The sequence below is a fragment of the Pristis pectinata genome, chromosome 2 (genome assembly GCF_009764475.1).
Source record: "Pristis pectinata isolate sPriPec2 chromosome 2, sPriPec2.1.pri, whole genome shotgun sequence".
Lineage (NCBI taxonomy): Eukaryota > Metazoa > Chordata > Chondrichthyes > Rhinopristiformes > Pristidae > Pristis > Pristis pectinata.
Genome location: NC_067406.1, coordinates 106161862 through 106175897, shown reverse-complemented (window position 1 = coordinate 106175897; position 14036 = coordinate 106161862). Strand labels below are relative to the sequence as shown.

Genomic DNA, 14036 nt, shown 5'->3' with positions numbered 1-14036 from the left:
CTTGTTGCTCTGGGGTCCTCCCACATGCCAAACACATTCTGGTTGGTAGGTTAGTTGGTCACTGTAAATTGTCCCTGCTGTAGGTGGGTAGCAGGAGAATTAGGGGAGGAAAGTTGATAGGGATGTGAGAGGTAAAGAAATGGGACTAGTGTAGATGGGCGCTTGATTGTTGGCACGGATGTAGTGGGCTGAAGGGCCTGTTTCCATGCTGTATGCCTTGACAATGTCACTGGATTCAATGTGGAATCAAGAGGTGGAGCAAGAGATTCGGATGCCACTGTAGGGCACAGGTGCAGAAGTGCAGCACATCCCGCCATGTCCTCTGCGCCTAGATGGAAATGCTCCACTGACCTGCCAACTAGCCATCAGCAGGCTGCACCCATCACCTATTCTGTGAAGTGTGAAAAGTGAGAAATAATTGATTAATGCATTTCTATTTGGTCCATTTCTGTTTGGTTAATTAGAAAAAAAGCTAGTTAAGAATACACAAAGAAGCGAAAAATGCTGTATGCCTACTTCATTGCTTGATGTGTAACAGAACAGGACATGTGCTAACCATTCAATCCAGGCACTGGCACCTCCATTCCACATTTTGGGTCATGATCATTTCTATAGCCAGGTTGGGCAGCTAACATTGGAAAAGACAAACAAGATGCCTGTTTTAATGGGTTAACAGAGGATCTGAGGACCAGGCCAGAATGAATAAAAGAAAACCTGAAGAAATCTGATATCTGTTACCAGTTCCCAGAAAGCAATGAACGAAATTTTAAAAATAATAGGTCTTCAGCATTCATTGATTTTCTCTGTAGCAAACTTGATGTTGACTTCAGATCTGATTCAGAACCTACTCCTGTTCTTGGTGGAAAATGAATCTATCACGTAGCCTATTATTCTATCCCAATATATATGAATCCCATGAATCCCATTCTGAACAATGGATTCTATTACGAATCAGCCCACTTTATTTAATTTATGAGATGTGGTTTAGTTTTATGCAGTGGACTTCATAAACTGACTTTTGGTGTTTCCAAACTCACTTCACTTTGAATTAATCAGAAACTATAAAAGCTGTTCAGTTCGGGTGGGATTCAAACCCTGGTTAAGAATCAACACATTTAGTTCAGCAACAAAGCAGTTCTCAGATGGTTAGCTGCTGATCCCCAGGGATTCTTTATAAGAAAATACAAGCTGCGACATTTTCTTTCAACTAACATTAAAAAATCCTATAATTAACCTTAAGCATGAATAGAAAAGCCAATGTGTTTTTATATGGATACTTCATTTCAGCTGGAATTATGAGATTGTTTTTAAGCTCAGAAAATCAAATGGCTAGCCAATTAGAATTTTGACTTCCACTGAATGGAAATCTGTACTGGAAGCACAAGCCCATAAAATGTACACTATTGTAATGTCAGGTATGAAGTGCAAGTGGAAGAGACTTCCAAGCATAAGTCGTTGCACATGTTAGAACTCCAGTGCAGTTGGAAAATAGAGCACTGCTAACTCCCAAATTATTCTGGTGATTTTCTTTAAGTACATATCAGAAACCATTCACATCCATACTATAGTAGAATAGTAACAATAGTCTAATTGAGGAAACATTGTGCCAACAATCCTCATGATTCTCTAATCAGATCACTTACAGCTGCCATCTACTCAGAAAATTGAGCTTATTTGACTACTACTTGAGACCAGGGAATGCTGAACCCTTTGTAAAATTTAGATGAGAATTCAGTTTAAAATAAAGCAGTGAAAACTCTATGGCGTTGGGTGAGATTGGTCATATTTGTATCCCTATTTGCGCTCAAAGAAACTCTGCGCTGACCCTGCTGTATCTTCCATGTTTAAATCCATACTTTGCATGCAACTATGAGTGCTCCCAGAATGGGCTGGATGTCAGCTCTTTATCCACAACGTAAGCCATTCAGTGATGTGTGATATTGAGGAACCCTCCATGCAGAAGACCTGTTCCTTGCATCTTTTGAAGATCTAGGTCTGTTGCCAGTGGGGCCAAAGAGCTTCAATTGTCAGCCTGTGCATTGCAGATCTGGAGGATAGTTTAGCATTGCTGATGGGAGGCCAGGATGTGGGGATCACCGTTGTTAAAGACCCCTTTCCTCTTCTAATACCACCAGCTAACAGACAAACAGAATTTCTGACTTTGATATCCCAAAGGAATGATGGAATCAAACAAAGTCAGGCCCCAAATTAATTTTACCCTCTTGAAATGGTAGTTTTCTACCCTTGTCTCATGATTATATCTATGACTGTTCCATCAATGACATTCTCAGTACAGATTGATTTTAAAAGCTATTGTCATGAATAAATTCTGAACAGTTACATCCAACCAATCGGGAATAGTTTTACTCCGAGCCTTACCACAATACAAATGGGCAACAAACTTCAACAGTGAATTTTAATTCAACATATTGATGGTACAATTCATGATTAAAAAATGCTTCATTTTTCAAATAAATGGTTGACATGGACGAGTTGGGCCGAAGGTCTGTTTCTATGCTGTATAATTCTATGAAGCTTTTGAAGAACTTGCAGAAGAAAAAATCAGTTTTGTATATCTTGAAGATGATCACCAAATTGAGCTGCTTATTTTAATTCCGCCAGCTGTTATGTTTTTGGAATTAAGATGTGTTCTGAGGTAATGAAGACACAAGAGACCGCAGATGCTGGAATCTGGAGCAAAACGCAAACTGCTGGAGAAACTCAGCGGGTAGAGCAGCATCTGTGGAGGGAAAGGAATTTTCGACATTTCGGGTTGAGACCCTGCATCAGAATGAAGAGTGGAGAGGGAAGATAGTTGGTATAAAGAGGAGAGAAGGAGGGATGAGGCAGGGACTAGTAGGGGACAGGGGAACCAAGGAAGGGAGAACCAGGTGGGGGAGAGAGAGGTGGAGTTTGGAGCCAGAGGCTGGTTGGTGATAGGTGGAAGCAGACAAGGCAAAAAAAGGCAAATGGAGCCAGGTGGGTGAAGTGGATCAGAAGGAGAAAGAGAGCAAGGAACACAGAGCTAAGGATTACTTTAAATGTACTTCCTGTGTTCCCCACGGTCTCCTGATCCATCTCCAATCCTCTCATCTTTGTTCACCTTCCCATGCCCCCCCCCCCCAGCCCTCCATCACCCTTTCTCATGCCCCTCCCCCTCCTGGTTCCATCCACCTAGTACCCACCCACCCACTTTGCCCATCGAATCTCCTCCCCTATCTGGTTCCATCTGCCCTTCATTCATGGTTCCCATGATCACCCTCCTTACTTATCATATTCCAGCACTAGTAGTCTTTATGTCCCCGTTCATCACTCTCCAGCCTCTGTGTCCACCTTCACCCTCTCCCTCCCACACCTGGCTCCTTCTGCTCATCATCCCTCACACCCCCTTGATCCACCCATCTCCTACCAGCCCCTGTCTCACCCCTCCCCCTCTCCTCTTTGTACTGCCTATCTTTCCTCTCCAATCCCAGTCCTGATGCAGGGCCATGACCCAAAACCTTGACAGTTCCTTTCCCCCCATAGATGCAGCTCGACCCACTGAGTTCCTCCAGCAGTTTGCATTTTTCTAAGGTAATGACGTTCAAAGTCTTAGTTTAGACTCTGAAAACATTCTATTTGAGGCATTATTCAATTAATAAAACTGCTGATTCATTGGTAATTCCATTTAAAATATCTAATTCTAAACAAAAATGAAAAATAATCAATTGCAATCTGTATATTTTGAAGTCACTCAGGAGCCATTTCACATTGGTCTACAGATTACTATACAAAATTGAAATTATTCCCATTGGAGTACTTCTTTAACCTCAAGAGGATTCCATGTGGCACTTTTATTGTACATGTCCATACAGGTATGTACGCTTCAGTAACTGGGCATCATACTAACATTATAAATGGAACAAGTTGGCTGACTCTTATATGGTTCTGCCAGACATTTTGATCTGCATAGATAAAATAAATTCCTTAACTTTTCTTGAGGCATACAGTTCATTTTTTTTAACTTCACTGGGATTTTTGTTGTTTCTTTTAATCCAGAGTTTGCAGTCAGCAATGAGTTGCCAGTAGTTACATTAACATTTCCCCAAACAATCTAGGCCAATGAAATATCTTGGAAATAGATAAAGCTATAAACCAAGCATTTTCACAGAGTTAAATATGTACCTGCTAGGACAGGCAGACCTGAACTAAATAGGGTTTACAAAGTGTTTTCATCTTTCTGTCACTGACTTTTCCACACCATAGGATTCTATTACATACTGTAGGATACCTACCAGATTAGCAAGGATGTAATGATATCCTTTAACATGTTTGCCGATAGTTATGACCTATGATGAAGAAATTGAGAAATGAGTTTGCATTGAAGAAACATAACATTGAAGAGAAAATTACCAGAATAGACCTGAAACATAAACTTGACCCAATACATTTCTTTCAAACATAAAAATCAAAATAATAAACAATTTAGCATTGGATTTGTTATGAGATGTGAAAGTAACCATCAATTTTTAATGTCAGGCTCTTGGAACAGCACTTCATCTTCCATTCAGGCACATTGCAACCCACAGGACTCAAAATTGAATTCAACAATTTCAGATAATCAGACTTTGCTATTTGTGCCAGAATTGATCAGTTCTGATGCAAGGTCAGCACAGTTTTAACATTAACCCTGGTGAGTGTGCTGTCGTGTTCTAAATTTCAGAGTTCCGGCATTTGGTGAAATTCCTCTTGCACACCGTGGTTCCCTCCTCCATCTGCATGACCAACCATCACCATTTCACTTTCCCATAGATTCATTGGTCACACTGCGGTCTCGTGAACATTGTGGAGAGCAAACACAGAATGGGTGACCACTTTTCACAACAGCTCTGAGCAATCTGCAGGTGTGATCTTAATATTCCAGTTGCCTTTCACTTTAATTCTCCATCCTTCTCCCACTCTTACCTCCTTGTCTTCAGCCTCCTTCACTGTTCCAATAAAGCTCAATGTAAGCTTCAGGAACAACATCTCATCTTCCCATAAGACACATTTCAGCCTTTGGGACTCAACAAGTTTTAATAATGATTCAGATATTTCAGCTAATACCTCCTCTGGGTCTCTCTCTTGCTTCTTTACTTGTCCAATTACAACATGCTTTAGTTCTGCATTGTCATCTTTTCTGCCACTTGATCTTTGACCAGCCTATCAAAGTGTTTTTATTTCATTCTTTTCTCTTTTCTCCACTGTCCTCTTTAGCTTGCTACTTGTTTAATCTCTACATTTTCCACTTCGGATGAAAGTCTACTAAATCAATATCATTTCTCTCTACACAGATGCTACTTGACGTGTTGAATATCTTCAGCATTTTCCATTAATATTTCAAATTAGTTAGTAAACTGCATGACCAATTTTCTGAATTGACGCTGTCATCTAGAATTTCATCCAAGAACCATGCATATTGGGAATTAACAGGGCAAAAATTTTCATCCATTTCTTTTAACAGATGAAAAATGAAAAATAACCATAAATTTCCTTCAAGTACAGCTGATAGTGTTGCTCTGCATTAGCCATACAAATTTAGAAACTTCACCTCTAACTTCAATAGGGGGAAAAAAATATTTTGTTTTTGTTCCTGACATTTGTTAGAAAAATGCTGATAAAAGAACACCAATCCTCTGAAGATCTCAACAGTGACCTCATTATCCTTTCAACCATTAACTTCCAGATTTAGTAGTGATGGAACAGAGTTGAGACAGAACAGTGGGCAGGCAAACAACCTACTCCTGTGAGCAACATCATCAATTTAAATATTAAGTCTGTGTGCCTCATAATTAAGATAAAAACAGAAAATACTGGAAACACTCTGCAGCTCAGATAGCGTTAGTGAAAAGAGAAATAGATCTAAAGTTTCACATCAACAATGAAGGGTCTTTGACCTGAAATGTTAACTCTGTTTCTCTTTTCACATATGCCTGACCTGCTGAATGTTTCTAACATTTTTGATTTCCAGCTTCTGCATGTTTTTTGATTGCTTCATATCTAATCTAAAGGGAAGCAGAGACTACTTCATGGTAGAGAGCCTACAGAGCATTACTTTTGAGCCATGAGGAGCAGGAGTATTTCCACCCAGTCCACTATCTTCCTTCTTCCCTGACCATCATCGGAGCATCCAACTGACTCAAAGTCATCCCCTGGGATCAAACTCAAATCTCCGCTCCCCAAGATATTTACCAATGGGTGACCCTCTGATTAGACACACCTCCCTTGATATTGCAGCCCTCCTTCTCTTGAATGAGCAAGGCCCACACACACCTTTCCCACATAATCCTACTACCCAGCTGAAGCTCCATACCTGCTCCTGGCTTCTGACCTCTTCTGAATCATTTTGCTTCCAGCACTCTGCCAAGTCTGCCAGTCAGGATGGTGTGTGTGCAGGAAACCCATATGAAATGACAGTCCAGGATGTGGAATCAAAAATCCTTAATCTGTATGTAAACTACTACTCCCCCTCCCCCACTGTCCTCACAAACAATGTCCCAGTTAAGATAGGGGTCCCAGTTCATCTCTTCACAGATGCTGCCTAATTGCTAAGATTTCCAGCATTTCCCAGTGGGTTTTTTTTATCAGAAAATTACTTTCTTTACACAAAGCCAAAGCAATCTTAACAGGTAGAGCCAATATATAAACATTGAAAATTCAGTTTAAAGTACACATGATAATCTGGTGAAAAGGATTTTTATTTTCTCCTGATCAGAAGGCATCAGTGACCAGAACCTCAAGGGAGGATACTGAACTCAATATAGGTGCAAGGTCAGTATTATGTCCTTGGTCCAACAGCAAAGACATATTCAGAAGTCCAACCTTGTTTCAAGTTCAGGACTAATTTGAATGCCAGCTGCAGTGAACTGATGGGGCCCTGCACAGACAGCAATATATTACCCAACTTTTGTATGGGATTGGCCAACTAACAAGGTTTATATGAGATGAGTAGATTTGGGATGGGGATGAGGACACAACTGTAAGGACCAGAAGATTTTTATGCTACCAGCATGAAGCAATATTATAATATTGCTTCCTGCTCCTCATGAGCTAGAAGCAGTGCTCTGAAGCTCTCTTCCATGAAGCAGTCTCTGCTTCCCTTTAGACAAGAATGAAACAATCAAAAATATGCAGAAGCTGGAAATCAAAAACAATAGTATAACCTGCAGGGAAGATGAGTATTCTGCAGGAATGACCCACCTCCTGATATCCAAAACCTTTGCAAAATCTGAGAGGCAGATGTAAGGAATGTAATGGACTTGCTTGGATTAGAGCAGATACACCATTACCCAAGAAACTCAGTACCATTCAGAACAAAGCGGCCTCCTTGATTGGCACTCCACCCAACATCCTAAACAGTCACCTCCTCCTCATCTGGCACACCATGGTTGCAGTGTGTACCATCTACAAAATGCATTGTAGTTACTCACCCAGGCTATTCCAGCAGCGTCTCCTGAACCTGTGATAGCTAGTGTCAAGAAAGACAAGAGCAACAGGCACATGGGAACACGTGCATGTTTCCCTCTTGGAAATATATTTCCATTCCTTCATCAATACTGCATTTAAATTTTGGGATTCCCTACCCATGAATTATCTTTACCAGAAACAATTGTTGTGGTTTCATGCAGCAGAGGGCAGAGTAAGTGATCTTTAGTTGCCTTAGTCACATTCTGCAGAGCTTTTAATGGGCAATAAATTTTGGTCGTTCCAGCTATGCCCACAGCTCATAAATGAACAATGTAGTGCTAACATTTGTGGCAGAACCTTTCCTGATGTCAAACTCAGGCCTACAAATTAAGAAAAGTTGTTAGCTGTAGCCTTGAGATCTAAGATCTCAAGATCTAAGATGGGCGGCACGGTAGCGTAGCAGTTAGCGCGATGCTATTACAGCGCCAGCGATCGGGGTTCGATTCCCGTCGCTGTCTGTAAGGAGTTTGTACATTCTCCCATGTCTGCGTGGGTTTCCTCCAGGTGCTCCGGTTTCCTCCCACATTCCAAAGACGTACGGGTAGGTTAATTTGGGTTTAAAATGGGCAGCGCGGACTCATTGGGCCGGAAGGGCCTGTTACCACGCTGTAAATAAAAAAAAAAATTTTTAATTTAAAAAAAGATAACAGAGCTGGCATCAAATCAGTGTTTTTTAGACCTCCGGATCCACCTAATCTATATTCTTCAACTGGGTGATTGCAGCAAGAATGCTGACTAACCCACCAACAGAGTACCTGGCCCAGAAATATGTAAACCCAGATGGGGCACCATCTGTGAACAACAACAGTACCCAAATGACAAAGGCAATTGAACCAAATTGTGTTCTTATTTTGTCATAATTATTATCGCTGAAAATGCAAAGAGTAACGAAAGATATTTCCTGTTTACTGCACAATTTAATAAATACTGTTGTTACAAGGACTTTCCATGTTGTGGACAGTTAGTCTGATGTTTTCACTGCCAAATTACAGAATAAATCTTGCCATAGCAACTGTATTTACTTCAGAAAGTATCATTGGTACCTGCTCCATTATGTCATTGACTTTGTCACGTTCACAGTCAAGAATCACTTGTCTTTCCTTTTTATTTTCCAGGTCCTGAAAAAGTGAGCGGTAGGCTTCATCTTTCCTGTCATCTTTTATATTCCCCACATTGATTGCTGTGACTTGCCACTTGTTTTCAGCAGCAGCGTCCAGGACTGCTTGTAACACTGACAACCCTAGGGGAAAGAAGTGACAGAATACAGCCAACAAATTAAATTCATGGTCTTGAGCCCAGTCGATAAAAATCGAACTATTTCACAGCAAGTCACCCAATATGCCCATTTTCAAATAATCACTGAATTATTGGCAACACATATTCTCTTGGGTTGGTCTGACAGAATCATTTTAGAGCCCATTTTAAAAGTACTTTAATTCAAGCAAAACTTTTGTATATCATTTATGCAATTTCATAAACTTCTTCAAAGACTATTCCAAAATTAATTATCATCCTTTAAATATTGCAAAAATATTTGGTCCCAATTATTGATATTTGCATCTAAAACTCTGAAAGGTGGATTTTTTGTCAACTACAGGGGAGGAGTGAGGCAAAAACAGAGAGCTATTGTGTTCTTCCAGCCTCATTTTTGCCTCCCTTTCCCCCCAGCTGAAAAGTGCCAGGTCATTTCTTCCCAGCTTGCTGCACATTAATTTTGATGTGGAAAGGGGTTGGTCAGTAAACTGGCCTGTTTTCCTGCATCCGGTCTCCAGGAAGAGAAAGTTGATGGTAGCCTCTCGGATACTGGCAGGAAATCTCCTGTCTAATCAGAGATCCTGAAGGCTTCCATCTCCTTCTCCAACCCCAACAATCCTAACTATTATCCTTTTAAGTTCACTGCCAAATTCGGAAAATAAATGTTCATCTTTTTGATGCTTCCTCTCTTTCAGCTGATGTGGAAATTTTCAGGTTGGCAACAGCAAGAGCCTTACGTGCCAAACAAAGCTCCAGCACAGGAGCACGGCTTGTGGCTCTGAGAAAATTGCTATGCCAAGTGGGGTCGAGTCTATGACTGCCATACCATCGCATTGTGGAGAACATGAACAATGAGATGGCCTACTTTACATGATGTCTCATTAAAGTGTAGCAGCTGTTTCCACCTCTCCCACAGGATTTAGAAAACAACCACATCCATAGATCTGTCAAGGTTGCCGCAGGTCGATAGGATTGTTAGGAAGGCATATGGTGTGTTGGTCTTCATTAGTCGGGGTATTGAGTTCAAGAGCCGGCAAGTAATGTTTGCAGCTCTATAGAACTCTGGTTAGACCACACTTGGAGTACTGTGTTCAGTTCTGGTCGCCTCATTATAGGAAGGATGTGGAAGCTTTAGAGAGGGTGCAGAGGAGATTTACCGGGATGCTGCCTGGATTAGAGAGCAGGTCTTATGAGGATAGGTTGAGTGAGCTAAGGCTTTTCTCTTTGGAGAGAAGGAGGATGAGAGGTGATTTGATAGAAGTGTACAAGATGAATGTTCTTGGAGTCTACTCCTCCCATTAGCTGTTCAATTGTTGATCACCATGCGGGAGGACAGTAGATTGTAATCATGAGGATGTTTCCTTGCCCATTTTGACCTGATGCCATGAAATTTCATTGATTTTGGAGTCATCACTGAAGACTGCTAGGGCTATTCTCTCCTACCTGTATACCACTCTGGAGGGTCTGTGCATCTGGTGGGAAGGGACATAGCCAGAGATTGTAATGAAGAAGTATGGCACTTTGTCATTAAGGAATGATTCTGTGAGTAAGACTATGTCAAGCTGTTCTTTTACTAGTAATCATGACAGCTCCACAATTCAGACAGCAAATTCTAGATGCTTGAGTGGAGGACTTTGCAAAGTCAGCTGCGCTGGGAGAGTCTTTGTGTCCAAATTCAGTGCCTTGGACAATGCCATGTGGACCATCCAGTTTTGTTCTCTTTTTTAATACAACAGGAATGGTAAAACCAAGGAGCGTGTTAGGCCGTTTCAGACTCAACTACATTGCTGCAGCTCTAGAGTCACAAAGATCAAACTGGGTAAGGATGGTAGATTTCATCCTTGTTCGACCACAGTGAACAGATGAGCTTTTACAATAGTCCAGTAGTTTTATTGAGGCTCATTTTTATTTCTGTTGGTACAGAATAGAAAGGATCAGGTAAATTTGATAGCTTTTGTAAAATTAAATAATTTTATCTTTTTTACATTATCACAGTGCTTTAAAAACATTTATGGACCAGTTCCACTCATGCCATTTGTCAGTCCACCTCTAGCCCCATGTCCTGCTTCTCCCTTGAGAAATGTGCCAGATGCAGAATTGAAACACCGCCATTTAGAGCATCCATTACGCATAATGGAATCCCTGAATATGGTTGTCATGGCTTAAATATCAGCTTTGGGATCCTTGTACCAAATTCAGTGGAAAATGGTGATAAAACCAATTTTACAGACACAGATGTTGATGCATGTTTTTACATTGGGCAATGTTACACATGAGAGAAGCTTCTGAATTTTACACAGATTCACCCAATTTATGTATACCCACAGTGACTACTCTTTCTGGCAAGTAATTACACTCATACATAAGCTGGAACCATTTGGAATTTTAGTAGCTGATTGCAATGCAATATCATTTTGATGAGCAGAATTATGAAAAATTAGCTATGCCTGTACCACAAATAGTTCAATTTACATACTCAATAGAATTTTCACTTTTAAAAATGGTTTGCATTTGTGTATGCAGTTGAAATTGTTTGCAAGGTATGCATGACTCACTCAAGATCCAACCTCAGAACTCATTGCATAAAATCGCTGAAGCAATGGATGCTTATTGGAATTCAAACCAGTTCACAGTTCAAACCTTCCTGGAGGCAAATTCTGGTTGTGAGGCATGGAACTAGAGGTGGTCATTTCACTCTGATGGATATCAGTATAACTGCTCAAATATGAATAGTTTTTGGCAGTTTACACAATTTATGAAGGACTGATTCTAGGGAAAGGATGAGGAATCTCTGTGAAGCCATCTCCTTTGATCCACCTCACCCCCAATTCTCTAGAAAGACGAGGAATCAGATGATTGCATAAAGCAAGTAACAGCTATGTAACCATCAAGGTTATTTTTTTTAAACCAAACACACCACAATCATTCTCTTCTACATCTTCTTTGCTTCAAAAGATTTGAATTCTCTCTTTGTTTGGGCTGATCTTTACAGACAATTGAATGAAATATTAGAATATCTGTCTAATTCTAAAATCTACATTGTTCATTTCAGGGTCAATGTTTCTCCCTAGGGGATAAATGTTCTGCTATTTTTAACTCATCCGAATTGTTAGATTATTCCACATGCATAAACACTGCTAATGAAGAAAGCTACAATAGTAAATAGACATTAAAAAAACTGTATACCTCGGTCACTATCATATAGATAAGCAAACTTATCCCATTGGTAATATTCAATCAAACTAAGAGAGCACCCTTGAGATCTGGTCTCATCTGTATGACAAATTGGTGTAAGCCATCAGCAGGAAAGCTTGGGGTGATAAAAGAAACGTGCAGGGTTCCACAGAATGACGTAAGCGTATTTACAGATTTCTTGTCGTAAAATCCAAAAATGGCGTAAACTCCTCTTGAAAACTGGGAGCAGACTGTAAGAGAGAAAAAGAAATCAGAACTGTTACAATACAGACATTCAATAATCAATATAATAGCTTTGATCCTGGCAAACAAGTAACTATATGTATTTTGCTTTAAACTAAAGGAGTCATAATCATTTCATTGACTATCCGTAAAGCAGCATCAAAATTTGCAAAAAGCTGCGCAACTAAATTTGCATCACAATTTGCATCATTATTCACATACGATTTGTCTATGAAATATTAATTTGTCTTGTGGTAGTTCATCAATTGAGCTCATTATCAAATAAAGACCACTGTCTCAGATTTATCTGGCTGAACTTTCCATTTGTGGATGTGATCATTAGAATTTACATCATATCTCTCCAAGAGCTTTGACAGGGGGTCCATCTTCCCCCTTTTCCCTGATCTTTTACCTCAATATCCTTTCAATCAGTAGATCATTCTCTGCAACCTCAACATCTATTTTGGCTTCTTAAGAGGAATTTTTCTCTCACAATACCTCCATCATCCCAGATACATAATGTTCTGCCTAGAATTTTCCCATCTGAGCACAGAGGGATGTAACTTGTCAACTAACCACCTCTATTACACTGTCTGAGCTCCATGCACTGCTGCTGGCCAATTTGGTACATGCATTCTGTGATCATAATACAGTGTCTTCTACATTAGCAAAACCTAAAGCAATAGTGATCAGGTTGTGGAACACCCCCTCTGCATGTTGGAAATCGTCCTACAGAGATTTCTTCTTCCTTTACCCTTGCAAAATACTTCCAGGTTTGAGCTTTGTCCTGGCCGCTGACACTGTTCCAGCGAAGTTCAAACCCAAACTCATAAGACACCCCAGGGCAGTTCGTCCAATATATGGACAAGCAGTTACAGCCTATTTATGCATCTGTTGCTGGCCGGAGGTTGGGCAGACTGATGGAGTTTCCCAGTTATTGCTGAGTCACCAACCTTCTGACTGCCCACTCGCAAGTGAATCAGTTCTCTCACCATGCCTCTGGGAGCTAACGAATGCTCTCATCTTCCAGCAATCAAAGTTGAGAATTTTCAGTACACTTGGATCACTGAGTGCCAAGGTGTTTCTGGCTAACAGAGGTCCCAGAAAGAATGACACTCTGGCAAAGGGGGATTAGGGTTAAGGGTTTAGCATTAGAATGGGGGGAGGATGTAAAATCTGGTGGCAGGGATGTGTGTGGTGCAGGAATCCTGGCCACCATAAAATGAGAAAGGTATTGTCACATTTTTGAAGTCTTTTTTCCTAATTTTGGCAGAGAGAAATTGGCAAGAGTTATTTTCAATTTTTTTTCAGATGGAAAGACACCAACTTTTAAACAAATTGATTGGGGTTTAACGACCCACACTGATGCTGTGTCTTAATTTTCAATCATAGAGTCATGGAGCATAGAAACAGGTGCTTTGGCCCACCGAATCCTGCGCCAACTATCAAGCATCCACTTACACCAACCCTGCACTAATTCCATTTTATTCTCCCCACATTCCCATCAATTTCCCCAAGGTGCTTCCACTCACTTACACACCAGGGTCAATTTACAGTGCTAATTAACCTAACAACTTGCACATCTTTGGGATGCAGGAGGAAATGGGAGCACCCAAAGGAAGCCTACACGGTACAGGGAGAACGTGCAAACCTGACACAGACAGTACTAGAAGTCAGGATTGAACAAGGTCGAGAGCTGTGAGGCAGGAGCTCCACTATCTGTGCCACCCTTTCTCCAAATAGGTGCAAAAATAAGCAGCAGTCATCAGCCTGTCTCAGCATTTGAAAGCCACTTGCACGTCATCCACTTTGTACTGGGAGGTCTAGGTTCACAGAAGGACCGAGATGGAGGGTATAATACTACAAGGCCTTGTGGTCTC

General features: G+C 40.7%; 1 protein-coding gene across 1 annotated transcript in view; it reads right to left on the bottom strand.

Moving 5' to 3' along the window:
- The window catches only part of gria2b (glutamate receptor, ionotropic, AMPA 2b), a 110583-nt gene that overhangs the window by 39509 nt on the left and 57038 nt on the right, over window positions 1–14036 (bottom strand). The window contains 4 exon segments of the mRNA XM_052033943.1: window positions 4275–4328; window positions 8529–8725; window positions 11926–11988; window positions 11991–12164. Coding sequence (XP_051889903.1) covers window positions 4275–4328; window positions 8529–8725; window positions 11926–11988; window positions 11991–12164 — 488 coding nt within the window.